The sequence below is a fragment of the Lontra canadensis genome, unplaced genomic scaffold (assembly GCF_010015895.1).
Source record: "Lontra canadensis isolate GAN:19392208 unplaced genomic scaffold, GSC_riverotter_1.0 scaffold21, whole genome shotgun sequence".
Classification (NCBI taxonomy): domain Eukaryota; kingdom Metazoa; phylum Chordata; class Mammalia; order Carnivora; family Mustelidae; genus Lontra; species Lontra canadensis.
The window spans coordinates 2,738,257-2,754,001 of NW_022631015.1; the positions used below are offsets into that span (position 1 = coordinate 2,738,257).

General features: G+C 40.1%; 1 protein-coding gene across 4 annotated transcripts in view; it reads right to left on the minus strand.

Moving 5' to 3' along the window:
• Positions 1-15,745, minus strand: part of MYLK4 (myosin light chain kinase family member 4) — an 81,780-nt gene that overhangs the window by 3,812 nt on the left and 62,223 nt on the right. For 3 of the 4 annotated variants that reach the window (XM_032861448.1, XM_032861452.1, XM_032861451.1), the window contains 8 exons: positions 14,049-14,142; positions 13,863-13,972; positions 12,614-12,755; positions 9,591-9,661; positions 8,662-8,790; positions 7,905-8,057; positions 4,656-4,734; positions 591-663 (listed from right to left, as the gene is read on the minus strand). In XM_032861448.1, the coding sequence (XP_032717339.1) occupies positions 616-663; positions 4,656-4,734; positions 7,905-8,057; positions 8,662-8,790; positions 9,591-9,661; positions 12,614-12,755; positions 13,863-13,972; positions 14,049-14,142 (826 nt within the window). In that variant the 3' untranslated portion in view covers positions 591-615. The remainder of the gene's footprint in view (positions 1-590; positions 664-4,655; positions 4,735-7,904; positions 8,058-8,661; positions 8,791-9,590; positions 9,662-12,613; positions 12,756-13,862; positions 13,973-14,048; positions 14,143-15,745) is intronic. The other variant, XM_032861447.1, reaches the window with a different exon arrangement.

The following is a 15,745-nucleotide window of genomic DNA, read 5'->3' on the forward strand; positions in this document are numbered from 1 at the left end:
TGAAGTGGTGATTACTCCAGGTCCAAGAATGGGCCAATACCAGAAGGCAGCTCAGGGAAAAAAAATAAGCATGGGCTTTTAATTCAGAGACAACTGAGAAGTCACATTCTACCATGTACTTGCAGCACAGCTTTGGGGGAGTTATGTAGTCTATGAGTCTCTGAGATTGGTTTTCCCATCAATACGAAAAACAAAAAAAAAAAAATACAAATACTTCCTCTGATCCCACACAATTCTGAGGACTACCAGAGACTGTCCTCTTCAGTTATTAACGTCTCCTGAGCTAATTACTGAGCACCTTCTATGTGCCAGGCCTTGGTCTGCAGGCTTTGCTTGGGTTATCTTGTTGGAGCCACTCAACAAGCATAGGAAGTAAGACTATGCTCAATCCATAAATAAGGAAATGGGTTTTTCCTGCTAGAAAATGGCAGATCCATGTTGCACACAAAGCAGTCTAAAATCAAGGCCCTCCCTCTCTGCAGAAACACTGCCCTCCTTCCCACATAGTGTAACACACATTTGACTTATTTCTTGTTCTTCTCTCTGAAGGCTTGCAATAACATCTCTTTAGGAAAAGATCCAAGACCAACCTTTCAAATGGGTGCCTTCCATGGGCTATTTAGTCACAAGGTTCTTCGCATTAGAGCAACAATTCTTCTTCTTCTAGGGAAACCAGAAAAAGATTTAGAGAAAGATTAGAACTTTTTTTTTTTATCACTTCATTCCTAATGTATGAGAACACCTGAAGAGTTAATGACCAGCTAATGAGTAGAAAATGCTCTTAGAGAGATGTTCTAAAAGCCTACATTGTTTATTCATAGCAGCAATGGCCACAGTCACCAAACTGTAGAAAGAACCAAGATGCCCTTCAATGGACAAATGGATATGGAAGATGTGGTCCATATATACTATGGAGTATTATGCCTCTGTCAGAGAGGATGAATACCCAACTTTTGTATCAACATGGATGGGATTGGAAGAGATTATACTGAGTGAAATAAGTCAAGCAGAGAGAGTCAATTATCATATGGTTTCGCTTATTTGTGGAGCATAAGAAATAACATGAAGGACTTGGGGAGACGGAGAGAAGAAGGGACTTGAGGGAAATTGGAGGGGGAGATGAACCAGGAGAGACTGTGGACTCTGAAAAACAATCTGAGGGTTTGGGAGGGGAAGGGAGTGGGAGGTTGGGTGAGCCTGGTGGTGGGTATTATGGAGGGCACGTATTGCATGGAGCACTGTGCGTGGTGCATAAACAATGAATTCTGGAACACTGAAAAGAAATTTAAAAAATAAATAAAAAGTAAAAGAATTATATAAAAAAAAAAAGCCCACGTTGTTCAGGACCCTCTGACAGACACATTGACCCACATTCAGGGTCCAACTTGAGCATGTCCCCACTTTCCCTTGTCATCACTCTCAGAATCAGAAACAGAGGGATTTTGACTAAGCAAGAAGCAGTAGCGGAGACAGGACTAGATGCCTGAGACCAGGGCTTGTCATAGCAGGCCTTGACTGCTGGGTGTGTGTGTTTGGTGTCCACAATGGAGAACACTGGAAGAATTTTTGGTGATACAGTAAGATGATCAGAGTTGTCATTAATGAAGTAATGATTTGGTGAATTAGAGAACAGATGGACAGAAGTAGAATATCATGTTCTAAGGTATTTTATTAGTTCAGTAAATTGGAAAAAGGGCATGATCTAAGGTCATAAAGCTGGGAATGGGAAGGAAAGATAGACTTATTAGTTCTGGCAAAGAAGAAACAATGTCATAGTTGTTCAGTTTTCCTTCCTTCAGGCCCAAAGCATTTATTAAGTCTGCAGTAGGTGCTTGATGAGTTCTAACAGATTTGTAATTTGGAAATGCTTTGTTCCACTCCAGCTGAGAGCTGTTTCTGATGGAAGATGGGTTATATATGGATGGTTGGAAATGTAAGAGCATACTGCAGAAGGCAGAGAGCTACAGGGCTTTAATTCCTGGGGGGAAAAAATCCTTCTTAAATTTACTGACTGATTATAGGCAGGCTTAGTGGTTAAGGAATGGTAAGTGCTTTTAAGCATGAAACAATTAAAAGAGATAAATAAAAGTTCTGGAAAGACTTTAAAAATAAAAGTTAGATTTAAATAGTAAATAGTTTTGGATAAGACTTAAATTCTCAACATAAAGTTAAATTCTGATTTTATAGAACATATCGGAACCAAGATTATTCCAAAAATGAATCTTCTGGAAAAATCTAGTTTTAATATTTCCTTGAAAAATAAAATACATTAAGCTTGAATACTGGCTTTTAGTAACACCAAAAATGTACAGAACGTAAAGAGTTCTGGAAACATCATCAGGCCCCCTTTGCCCAGAAGCCCATTATCCAGCAGGATAGCAGAGTGGTGAAGTTCTGCTCAGACTGCCTACACTGGGATGCTAGCTCCATCATTTTCGCCTGGTGGGATCCTGTACAAGTACTTAACCTCTGTCCTCTGTTTCCTCATCTAAATGAGGAGAATAACAGTACCTGTTTCAGAGAATTGGCATGTGGAGTAAATGAATTAACTTCTGTAAAGCAGTTAGAACAGTGCCTGGCACAGTGTCATATAATTATAACTTTAATGATAACTAACTAGATTTCTACAATGGAAATTTTTTTCCAAATCCCATCATTCTTGAAATGTCCATTCACCTAGGTACCAACGGTTGGACAGAATAACAAAAAGGTGATTTTTGTTGTTGTTATGTGGTTTAAAAATATTTTAAGCACTTTTTAAACTGTATAATGTCATTATTTATTTGCCGTGGTTTCCATATTGTCCTACCACGTCAAAGTGTATTTGGACACCAATAAGCTTGGATAAAAATACATTGGTGGAAAATTGGCCCAAACTAGGTTGGTAACCCTAATAAGCAGTTTATGTAGTCTGAGTGAGGTACCAACTAGGTAAAAAGTCTATTTTTACTTGACATCAGTACCAATTATCAAGGAAAGGTATATTCAGACACAAATAAAACTTAGTTCTGATGCTGAATTTAGAAGTAAAGTTAATTTCAATAAAAACTGGATGTGGAAAAAATGAGTACCTGAAACATACTCATTCCAAGGTTTGTTGGTCAGTGAAAAAGCTCCACTCCAAAACCCTGGGAGTAGGAAGGATGGGGAGCATAGATGGAAGAAATGAAAGTGTATCAAGTGCATATGGCTCCAGGGCATGACAACCACCATCTTAACTGATGATCAAGTTAGACTTTCCCCAACGAGGCCTGAGGACAGATATTACTTATTGCCTCTATATATATCTTGGCCAGTTAAACATCCTAAATGTTTGGTTGAGTTTCTTAAATGTTACACTTCTGGTTCTGTGTTATTTGTATGATCCATAAGGATGTGGGTGGAAAAGTCTAGAGGAGGCTGTTACAGTAATTCAGATGAGGAGTGTCATATGCCAGGATAACAACAGGATGAAGAAGGTTAGACAGATTCTAGAAGTAATTAGAGAAAATAATGTATAGAACTTGGAGATAAATTAAATACAAGATGGGAGGATGAGGGTGAGGAAGGAAACAGCAAAGCCCAGGGGGTCTGGCTTAGGCCACTCAGTGGGGGCCATTCTTGGAAGATGGTAGAGGAGGAGGGAGTTGGGGAAGACAAGTTCAGTTTAGGACTGAGAAGATCCAAATGGAAATGTCAAATATGCAGGGGGATATATGGATCTGAAACTTAGGAAAAGAATCTATGCTAAAGAGGCAGATGGCTATAAGAACATAAATGGCAATTGAGGCAGTAAGAGTAGATTAGGAATTTTATTGTACGAAGTTAACACAGAGTGTGGGCTCAATTATTGTCAACAAGTAATCAGGAGAAAAGGAAGAAAGAGAAAGAGGCAAACCAGGAAGCGGACTCTTAAGGTTAGAGAACAAACTGAGGATTAATAGAGGGAGGTGGGCTGGGAATGGGCTAGATGAGGGATGGGATTAAGGAAGACACTTGTGATGAGCACTGGGTATCACATGTAAGTGATGAATCACTAAATTCTGCACCTCAAATTAATATTAAACTCTATGTTAACTAACTTGAATTTAATTAGAAACTTGAAAAAAAAAGATGAAAAAAAACACAAGTACTTAGGTCATCTTCATTCAGTCTTTGGTAAGTCTCCTTCACATATATTTATGTTGTTATCTGGATCAGCCTGAGTCTTACAGCTTTGTGGTACCCAAAGAAGACTGAACAAGGTAACCATAAACATTAAAATTCTGAGTTCTGTTTTAGGAAGGCTCATTTATGCTGAATGTACACTAACCCATCTATTCCAAAATATTGTTTGCTTATATATTTTAGACTATATATGTGTATAAGTGTGTGTGCATAGTACAGTGATGTAATATTATATCATAACGAGTACAATGATTGAATAATAAACATAATAAATAGTTATGCTGAAAATAATATCTCCTAAACCATGTAAGAAGTATTTATTTAAAAAAAAAAACACAACTGCTCAATAAAAACATTTTAAGCAGTTCAACATTAGCACAAAATTGGAAGGCTGTGAGAGATGGAATTAGACAGAACCCCCATATGAGACTAATATGCTTTTAGCCTCTGATCATCAAGAGACTGAGGTCAGGTAGAAAAGAAGAGGAAAAGCGATAAGCCCCTGTTACCTGTGTGATGAGTCTGGAGTGGAGCTTGTGATCTGACAGCCAAGGGTGTTTGAGAGCTTCACTTGCACTTATTCTCCAGCTAAAGGGAAATTTGGAAGGCTGTTAGCAGAGACACACTAAGGAGGCCTGAATCTGTCATTTACCTCAGCTCTGGCCATTGCTTTTGAGAGACCAGATGGCCAAATGTCAAATTCACAGGCAGTTCTATCTTCTCTGGAACTATCATTGATGATTATAGGGTACTATCAAATCCAGTCAGGGTAACAACAGCAGTGAGACAAGTGAGGCAAATAATTCAAAACTGTTGTTCATAGTTGAACATCCACTTTCCAACACAAGTAACCATTTTTCATGCAATGCTTGAGCTTCATGAATTGAACTTCTATCCATCAGCGGAAAAAAAATAAATGTACACTTACTATTCCAAAAACAAAATGCTACAATGATTCTTGATCATTGTAAAAGTGACTTTACATATTAAAGCTCTTGAATAATATGCATCACTAACTTTTGAATTAAGAAATTTTGGGGGTGCCTGGGTGGCACAGTCAGTTAAGCTCCAACTCTTGGTCCTGATCAGGTCGTGATCTCACTGTCATGAGATTGAGCCCCACGTCAGGCTCTGCCACATTCAATGCAGAGTCTGCTTGGGATTCTCCTTCTCTCTCCCTTTACCCCTCCCATACATTCTTCTGTCTCTCTCTCTCTCCCAAATTAAATAAATAAATATTTTTTAAAAAGAAATTTTGAAGACTTAAATAGGTAAAGAGTTAACGTAAGTACCGAGAGAGAGTTCATTAGATACCTTTACAAAGAAACTATATCCTTTTGAGCCAGCAAAGGTTTATACGATTTCAAAAAATAACATGGGAAAGAATTATAAAGATGATATTATCTTCTAATTCCAAGTTTTATAAATTTGTCTTGTGTGCTAACATTTAGGACCTTAAACCAAATAACCTTTCAAAATAGAAACTATAAGTGAGTGCAACAGCCTGGAGCCTACTTCTGAAATAGTATCAAGAAAATAGTTTCCAATGGGCATGGAGCTCCAGTTTGTAGATTTCTTCAGTGAAATTGCTCCATCAGATACTGAACATTTAAGTAAAAGATCTGAAGAGATAATAACTCTTAACTTGAATCCATAAAGGAAAGTTTAATAACTTGGTGACAACATCACCATTAGTAGGACCTTAAAGAGCCAGATATAATTTTTTTTTTAAACTCTTGACCTCCACCAACCTCACCTGGAAGTGCTATTTTGTTGAATATCATAAATTTTCAGTATTGGACCTCCTGAAGCATTCTAATAACTGACAGTGCCAAAAATTATTATTTCTGTACTATAGTAATATAAATTTCTGAAAGCTGACTATTAAAAAATAAACAATAATATAGTACAAATAATTAAAATTTTGGTACAGTTTCAAGTTTATTTTTGCACCCAGAAATTTATTCTATGATAGTGGTATCAGGTTTTGACTGTAGTTTCATCCAGCTATTGATTTGAACACTCGCCCAGTTGTCATTCTGCTTAAATGTTATCCCTCCTAAGGTATTAGTGAAATGCTCAGACCAAAGGAGCAGGCATGACATGGCACTGGAGGCCACGAAGCATGGCTATGACTCTGCCCTGTGCTAGCCATGTGACTGCTTGACTGCTATCAGCCTCCGTGTCTTCATTTAATCCAGAGCATTAAATCAGATAACACATAAAAGCATATCTGTCTAATAGATTCTCGGTAAATGTAGATCTCTCCCACCAAAGATTTGATAGAGTTGACATTTTCCATCTGTTCACTGCCTATTGTTCAGTGATGTATAAATATTAATAATAATAGTAATGGTAATATCAGGTGTTGTGCCTTTCCATGAAAGATAAAACCCATGTCTGTACAGTGCCCCCTCCTCACACTGACACCCCCTGCCTGGCTAAGTCTTACCTAGAGGGTAAGGACGCAGTTCTGACTGACCCTTTTCAATACACTACCTTTGCATTAACTGCATTCTATTCTATCCTTTTAAAAAAAAATACCTATCTCTTCTCTTAGATCATGGGTTACCTATAGACAGGGTCAGACTTTACATATGTGTTCTCAATGCCCCAGACCCATTGATAAAACACCTCCTTGGTGCAGGTATAGCTCCAGACCCTGTTGCTTCTTTAATCCCCTCCCCGCAAATTACACACTCTTATCTGTTCATGGTCATGTTTATTAATAACTTAAAAGCCATAAAGATAATAAAACAGTGAAGCCAGTATGGTTGGCCTTGAAAATCTTAAACACTGTTTACCATTTTACATTTTAAATATAAAACCAAAAAATAGTGTTTTTTACTAAATCACAATATCCTTCCACTGCCTGTAATTCTAAAATGCAAGCCCCCCTGTTTCAAGGTCACTTTTCTTCATTAGCTGAATTCTTTAAGGTTTTATTTATTTATTTGAGAGAAAGAGAGAGAGAGAGAGAGCACAAACAGGGGAGAGGGGCAGAGGGAGAAGCAGACTCCTCACTGAGCTGGGAGCTTCATGCGGGACTGGATCCCAGGACCCTGAGATCATGACCTGAGCCAAAGGCAGATGCTTAACAGACTGAGCCACCCAGGCGCCTCCATCTGCTGAATTTTGAATTAACGTGGTTTTAGCATGACAGAAAATAGAAGACCACATAATATATAATAGTTAAGTGGGCAGCCTTAGGGCAAGGTTGAATTTTGGATGCTCCATTCTGCCACTGACTAGCCATATGCTCTTGGGAAGACTATTTAGAGTCTCATTAATAAAACAGGAATGATAATTCCCACCTCTTGGAGATGGATAGGGGTTAAAAGACAAGCCTATAAAGCACTTGGCACAGTCCGGCCCACAGCAGGCTCTGAAATGAAATGATAGTTAAGTGTTCAGCTACACAGAGCCGGATATGTGCTTTGTAGATGTGAAAGGGGTTATGGAAATAACTTATCCCAAACCCTTCATTTTGAGGCCCAGCAAGAGCCCCTAATTGCTAGAGTCTTATTGCAAAAGGCAGAAACAGGGAAGTTTTTGTAGCCCCTTTCAAGCCTTGTGACCAAACCAGTCCCTGATCTCAGTAAGCAAGGTCAAGAGCATCAAACTCCTTCCATTTACAACTTTTCTCAGGCATCGGAGATGTCACAAAGAGAATTTGGGAGTTATTTCCATGTATTATGGTAGCCTATGCTTCCCTATTCTCCCTCCTTCTTCTAGAGCCCGGAACCAACTTGGGTTACCTCTTCTCCTTAATCAGAAGCTTGGAGATAAACTCCCTGGCCTCCTCTGAGATGTCCTGAAATTCTTCATCCTCTAAGTCCCACCTGCAGGCCAGGATGTTGCTCAGGGTCTCAGCATCATTGTCACCCAGGAAGGGAGACAAACCACTCAGTCTGTAAGACAGAGGAACCAGAGTGAGTCTTGTTTAAATAGCTTCAAACCCTTTACAGAGAGGTTGCTTTTTCTTGGCTCTGTTGTTTAAACTTGAGAGAAGGCAAATAACCTAATAATTAAGCATAATTTTATCATATGTTTTTGTAATCAGGAAAACGCTTCGCTCCCCCACCCTGTCCCCTAAAGAAATACCTGCAGAAACACCAGCAGCCACCCTGAAATATGAAATCTCTAAGGAGAGCACAACCTCATTTTTAAAGCCTTTACAGCTGCTGAAGTCTGCCACACACTCAGATGGCAAACACCAAAGGGTCACCCCTGAGGGGTAAGGCTAACTTTCATCATTTAGGAGATCAGGACCCAAGTTGCTTTTTAATTACTTTTATTACATGAGGTATTATCCTAAGAGTTAACACAATTACAAGTAGACATACATTTACTTTTCAGGTGATGAGCAGGGAAAGAATTTACTCCTTTCACCCACAGGATTCACAGAGGCCAGAAAGTGACTCAACATGGCACGGTGTTATTTATCTGTTAAAAGACCTAAATTGGGCCATGATGCCTGTGTGTAAGTGTCAGAGAGAATGGAGACCTGCTTACAGCATGTAGGCAATGACGCCCACACTCCACATGTCAGTGGGAAAGGAAACAAAATCATAGTTCACAACTTCAGGGGCAAGAAATTCTGGAGTTCCAAAGTTCACCTTCAGCTTCTCTCTGGGTTTGTACCTGGAATTTGGGAGACAAAGTGGAGGGATGGAGAGGGTCAATCAAACAGCAACAGTTGTAGAAACTGAAAAGATGCTGTCTATAAGACAAAATAACGTCAGCCACACAGCAAACTTTAAATACACAGGCTTTAAAGGAAATCATGTATTTAGGAAATAGTGTTAAAAACTTGTTTTAAAAAGTTCCAGGAGTTTAAGATTCATAATTCACACTGGAAAACCTTAATAATCTGAAACAGTGGTGGGGAAAGCTGGTGAAAATAAAACACCTGAAATCTAGAACACGACAAAAGGAAAACTGATACAATCCTTGACATGCCAATGGCTTGAGTATGGCCATCTTAATGAGTAAGTGAAATGCAATTATTTGCATCCATTTTATATTCACCATTAATAGACTGAAGTCCACATATAAACTCTGTTCACTTAAGAAGCTTATAGGAACCAGAACCTTTTCCAATCTCATTTATTCATTTTTTTTAAAGTAAATCTTCTCTTTACAGATGGAACAAATAAAAAGACTAAGACAAACTTACAAATTCTAAATTAATGTCTTCAAATTTAATAACTTTCACTGTATAAGATTTTAAGTTTTCTTATTTTTTTTTCTTGGATACACTGTAGAAACCTCTAAACATTCCAATTCCAAAGTCAGCAAGGTAAGGCTGGGATATAATTTTTGTCAAGTTAATTCTAAATGAGAGTCTAAAACCAAGAAGTGTATCAGATTTATCTTTGCAAAGAAAGAGCACCAACATGCTCACTACCTCCATTCATATACCTATGTCCAAATACACATACCTTCTGGCCAATCCAAAATCAATAATTTTTATTTGTTTAGCATCCCGATTCACACACAGGATATTCTCAGGCTGCCAGGAGAAAGAGACACATTAGCAATGAAAACAACCATCATTCACTCAAATTGTCCTTGAACCACAACTAAAAATACAGCAATGCTCAGGAAAAACATATCAGGCCTTTCACTTTGGGTCTGGCTTGTCTGTGTGGGTATTTTCTCCTTTAATTTTGTGGTGGATGAGGTTGTGGGTACCCTGCCAACCTTGCATTACCCTGCCTGTTTCTCTCCCTGGTTCTGCAGTTTACCATAATGTGTGAGTTCAAGCAGAGGCCTCTTTGAGGGAAGAAAGACAAGGAGCCTGCTTCAGTACCTTCCAAATGGACTGGTGGAGGCTGTCTCGGACTTGACTCTGCCCCTCTAAAATTATTAAGTACGAATTTCCCCTTCTTGGAGGAATATCTTTCCCGAAGATTTATGAGTTCCAGGAGAAATAGCCTGATTCATTTAAACAACCACACTGAGTATGCAATATAACGAGAACGCTCCTGACCTCCAGATTTTCCCTTTGAGCTTAGTCTATGGGAAAGTCATGTGTAAAAGGAAGACTTCCCCCTCATTCTTCATTCTCAGCAATTCCAAAGTTTTGCTGAGTTTGTTCTCAGTGCCCAAACCCTTGACTAAGTGTTCTCTTGAGTTTGACTCTGGTTAAGTCTTTGCTCTCTGTCAAGGTGACAGTCTAGGGGGATGAAGAGGGAGAAAACATGGATATTAGAATTGCAACTCGGTGTTTATGGAGTGTCTTATAAGGATGCTTGTATTTGTCAGGTCAGAAAACTGAGATCTGAGAGAAATAGGGAATTTGATTTAAAATCTAGGTCATCCATAAAAAAGACAATTTTCAAAGAATTGCTTGGAACTCTCAAGTTCTAGTCCCAACTCACACCTAAGAGCTGGGGCACATTAGCCAAGTTGCTGAATCCCCAGGATCCCATGTCCCATCCTATAGGTGGGATCACAGCTATCCCCGCTCTTCCTGTCTGGGTGGAAAGGAGGTTCAAATGAAATCAGAAACTAAGAAGCACTTGATCAACATTCAATGGACCATTTGGTTGACATAATGTCTTTGGAAGCCCTTTTCTAAAATATCTCTAAAATTGGTGTCTATGAATAAAAGCTATTGATGATGAAGTGGACACTCTATAAGAACATTTGGTTTCAAGCTTAAATAACTGATCAATATGAATAAAGTTGTCCAATTGTCAAAGAATACTATGATATAAAAATGTATTTACAGCTTTTTTTTTTTTATTTGACAGACAGAGATCACAAGTAGGCAGAGAGTCAGGCAGAGAGAGAGGTGGAGGCAGGCTCACTGCGGAGCAGAGAGCCCAATGTGGGGCTCGATCCCAGCACCCTGGGATCCTGACCTGAGCTGAAGGCAGAGGCTTAACCCACTGAGCCACCCAGGTGCCCCAAATGTGTTTATAGCTTTGAAGGCACTTCAAAAAGTTAATTTTTTTCCTAACTATTAAAGAAAAGCATGTTCATTGAATAAGATTTGCAAAACACAGAAAAATATAAAGGAGACCATTTTTCATTTTTAAGTCACCTACAATCTCCCCTCCAATGGTGACAAGCACTCTTAATATTTTTGGCCCTTTTTCTTCCAAGGAGATTTCTGTAAGGGATGAGTGGTCCTTAATGACCCATCCAGCTGTCGCCTTTACTATTATCTTTGCCTTCAAGCCATGACTAAAATTGCCCATTGCAAGTCCTCAATCAATGTTATGAAGCCACATACTGAGCTTTTTGACTTATGATAGGTCAGGTCCTAGTTATAGTTGCCAATCAAATCTCTTTAGGGATATCTGCAGAGTATCTACACTCAAGGAAAATGCTCCATGGAAACACACATTATCAAACTCAGTTTGAAGCCAGGGCTTTGCTAATGATTTTCAACCTCTGACTTTGTCTTTCATATACCACTTCCTCCTGCCCTGTGAATGGGAGAGGTAGCACACATAAATCAAAACAGTGAGGGAAGCTAAGTTACAAGAAGAGTAGACCATGGAAACCAATTTAAGGAAGTTAAATTTATTTAGCTCTACAATCCCCTATGACTTGCAATTGATGGTATGTTTTAGAGAATATATATTTTATCTTACAGTCATGCTGTGAAAACAGGGAAATGAGAAAATGATTGTGCCACACAAGAAGAGGCAATTTATGATATTTAACCCCAATATTAGAGCTGATCAGAGTTACTGAGCCTGGGTCTTTCCTTAGTTCTAACAATTTATAGTCCAATTCTAGGCACTTCATAATGGGAGAGAGACCAAAAGTGAAGGGTAATTAAATTAGATGAGAAAGGCAGGTGGCTTGGCTCCCCGCTGCTTACATAGGTTCTCTACCATGTCCAATGTGGTGCCAGCCCCACTTCCACCACCCTTCCCAGCTCCTCAGCATTTTAGCACTGCCCTTCTGGCTGTCCTATACCCCATTCTGCCATAGGTCTCTACTCACTGCTCTAGCATGACACAGAAAAACAAATCCCTAAAGTCCAGTGCCTCCTAAAAGAGTTTGAGACCACGAAGGATGCTTGGAGAGTGGGAAAACTTGGCTACCACTAGGGAATTCTGAGTTAGCTAAAATCCTCCTACCTACTTATTCTAAAAATGGGAGGGACACAGCAATAACCCCCATGGTGCTGGTAGTGGTGGTGGTGGTAGTGGTGGTTTTAATCCTAAACTTTTAGGGAAAGGATCTCCGACGTGGATTTCTTTCACAGGGAAGTTACAAGAATCTGAATAGTTGTACCTGAAGGTAGAGATGTGCAAATATTAGGGGGTGATGAAAGCTGGGATTAGGAAGATGATGCTAAGAATCCAGGTTTTCTTTAATTCCTGAATATGTACCTCATGACAGCATAAATTTCCCAAGCTGGCAAATAGTATCTGATGGGACCTACTGATCTACAGGAGGGGAAAGTGGAAGGGGCTTCATACCAAACAGCATGCTTTACCTTCAGATCCAAGTGGAGAATGTACATCTGATGCATGTGTCTTATGCCCTCACATATCTGCTTGATGAACAGGATGGTGTCAAACTCGGTCAGATTGTAGTTGTCATCGATGATGCGGTCAAACAGCTCCCCTCCATCCACACTGCAGAAGGAAGAGGTGTGAAGTCCTGAGATGACTCCTTCCTGAACACAGCTATTTCTTGGCATAGCAGCTGGGTGTTTAAGCTCCCCTAACTCCTCCAGCAGGTTTGTGTGACTTCTCTACCTCCGTCGCTATCTCAGATAGATGATGCTTAGCTGAGGCCCTTTAATGCTACCATCAATTTCACTATGGGAAAGCCTCAAGGTCCCTATCATCCAGGGGCTGCAGCTCTGAAGTGAGTCCACATCGGCCATTTCCTAACATATACAAAAGATAAAGAGGACCTTACAAAGGCAGGGAGAGGAATCCCAAATACCAAGCAAAGGTCAAATAGGGTCTCCTCAGACTTTCAGTGTTAAAGAGCTCCTATGTGCTTTTTTTTTTTTTTTAAGATTTTATTTATTTATTTGACAGACAGAGATCACAAGTAGGCAGAGGCAGAGAGAGAGGAGGAAGCAGGCTCCCTGCTGAGCAGAGAGCCTGATACAGGGCTTGATCCCAGCACCCTGGGATCATGACCTAAGCCAAAGGCACTTTAACCCACTCCTGTGTGCTTCTGATGCTAGACATTTTGTTACCCAAAATTCCTATTGCGCAATGATAAACAAAACCCCAAGCGGAGGAAAGAATGAACTGAATCATAATAGTGAATCAGCATTACTGAGAACTACTCACTTTCTAACTGTTTACTAAATTTTTACAAAAATGAAACCTAGTTGCAAGTCTCTTAGTCCCAATTACTAAGAATTTGATGTGAACTTTGTATTAATGATTAGGCTGAAATTAAAATGTAGTTCAAAAATCACTTTCCTTCAGGTTAACCATAATAACCTTTAGGCTGCGTATTTGACAGTTTTATAGCTTAGACCTAAAGCTATGTCTAAGAGGTTATTCTACTTCTCAGTAAAGTCACACATGGAGATGTGGATTCCTAGGAAATTTTCCTTCCGAAACCGATGCAGTTGTCTGGTACATGCCAGTCGGAATCAGAAGTGCACTAAGCACAGATCTAGCAACTTCCAAAGCAAGACAGAGCTACGGCTGCGTAATCATGGGGGCTGCACGTGGCTGTGCAGGGGAGGGGCCAGGGGCCGGTAGAACACGTACTACTCCATGACCAGGACGATGTCATTCTTTGACTCGAAGGCATCATAAAGCTGAATGAGGTTCACGTGATCCAGCTGGTTCATGATGTTGATCTCATTCTTCACTTCATCCTGAGAAGAAGGACAGATGCTTTAGAGAAGTGAAGATGATGATGACAAGGAGAGACCCACGTGGCACAGTCTTTACCTTGTCCCTCGTGCTTCTGGTCTTGATGATCTTGGCTGCCAGCTTCAGACCTGTTGCTTTCTCTTCACACTTGTGAACCTGGCCAAAACGCCCCCTGTGGAAGAAAAGGACGTGGTGCAGCATGAGCTGGGCCCCAGTGGAAGACGCAGCTGTAGGGGCATTTCTTTTTTGGGGTTTGAGTGAGCAAACCTGTTAAGTGTATCTACTATAGCCAATAAGCTTCTAAAATAATATTAAAGTGCGGTCTATCTGTCACAGGCTGAGGGGTTTCCCGGCCCTACCCCAGACCTACTAAGGCAAGAATCCAGGGTGAGGCCCCAGAATCTGCATTTTCAGAGCTCCTTAGGTGATTCACATGCAGCCTAAAATTTGAGAACTTGTTATAGAAAAAAAGAGAAGCTTTCTGAATACATGTGAGTGGAATAAGCTAGGTTTTGTAAGCGTATGAACAATACAGGGTGTAGGTCAGCCATATAAAATTATTTTGGAAACTGCATATAAATAAAGTAATAGCAATATTGCACATAGATACACATAATAAAAATATATATTATATAATCACCCATGATATTTTTTGACAATTTAGCTTGGATATAAATTTATATGTACTTTGAAGGACAGCTTCTTACACATGTAATCACATATCGAAACGCACAGTCTTGAACAATTTTAAAATATGACCTCTTGCTTTTATTCCTGATTTAGTAAAACACAACACAGGTGCTTGCTTGTGAAATGTGGCTATCATGGTGTGGGTCGAAGGGGAAACTTCCTGAGCAACATTGTGACCTGAAGGCCCACCACATCTGGAGGACTGCAGAGGTGAGAATGGTGGCAACAACTGACAGAGGCAGTGTGGTGACCACCACTATGTCCCACTCAACTCAGCTACATCTGTGCAAAAACAGATGGGTCTCAGAGAATGACATTCCTGTAAACATAAGCCAAAGAAGAACCTGAATTCCAGCTACCATTCCAGATCTAGTCTCTTTACTGGACCACATGAACACAGCCCAGGAACCTCACCTGTGACTACTGATGAAGATAATGCCCTGGGGGTGCCACTGATGGCTCAGTGGGTGAAGCATCCCCCTCTTGATTTCGGCTCAGGTCATGATCTCAGGGTCCTGAGATGGAGCCTCTCATCAGGTACCCTGCTCATCAGGGAACCTGCTTCTCCCTCTTCCTCTTCCCCTCCCCCTGCTTGTGCTCACTCTCTCTCCCTCACTCTCTCTCTCTAAAATAAATACATCTTTAAAAAAAAAAAAGAAAAAAAGAAAGAAAATGCCCTTGGAATTGTCTCAAAGCGTCTTCAGCAAATAACTATTCTCCTTCCGAGACAATTGCTGGGTTACCATTGAAGTCCCTGATGACCCCAATGGGCCTCTACGTGCAGTAATACTAAAGACTCCCACGGAACCTATTCACGTTTCAGAGTTCCCATTTGTCTGTCTGCCCTTCCTCATAGTCTCAAGGGCAGTTCTCTATAATCAGCAGGCTGAGGAGTGAAGCATTCAGGTGGTTCCCCATGGTGGAGGGCAAATGAAATATGGAGCAGGAAGAGGAAGAAGGGACTTCACAGTAGGGATGACACCCCAATGACCAAATGCAGAAACATGCCCTGTTTCTATGCATATTTTCCATGTGTTGGTAAGTAACTTTTGTGTATAGCAGTATAAATATTCTACTTCCTTTTG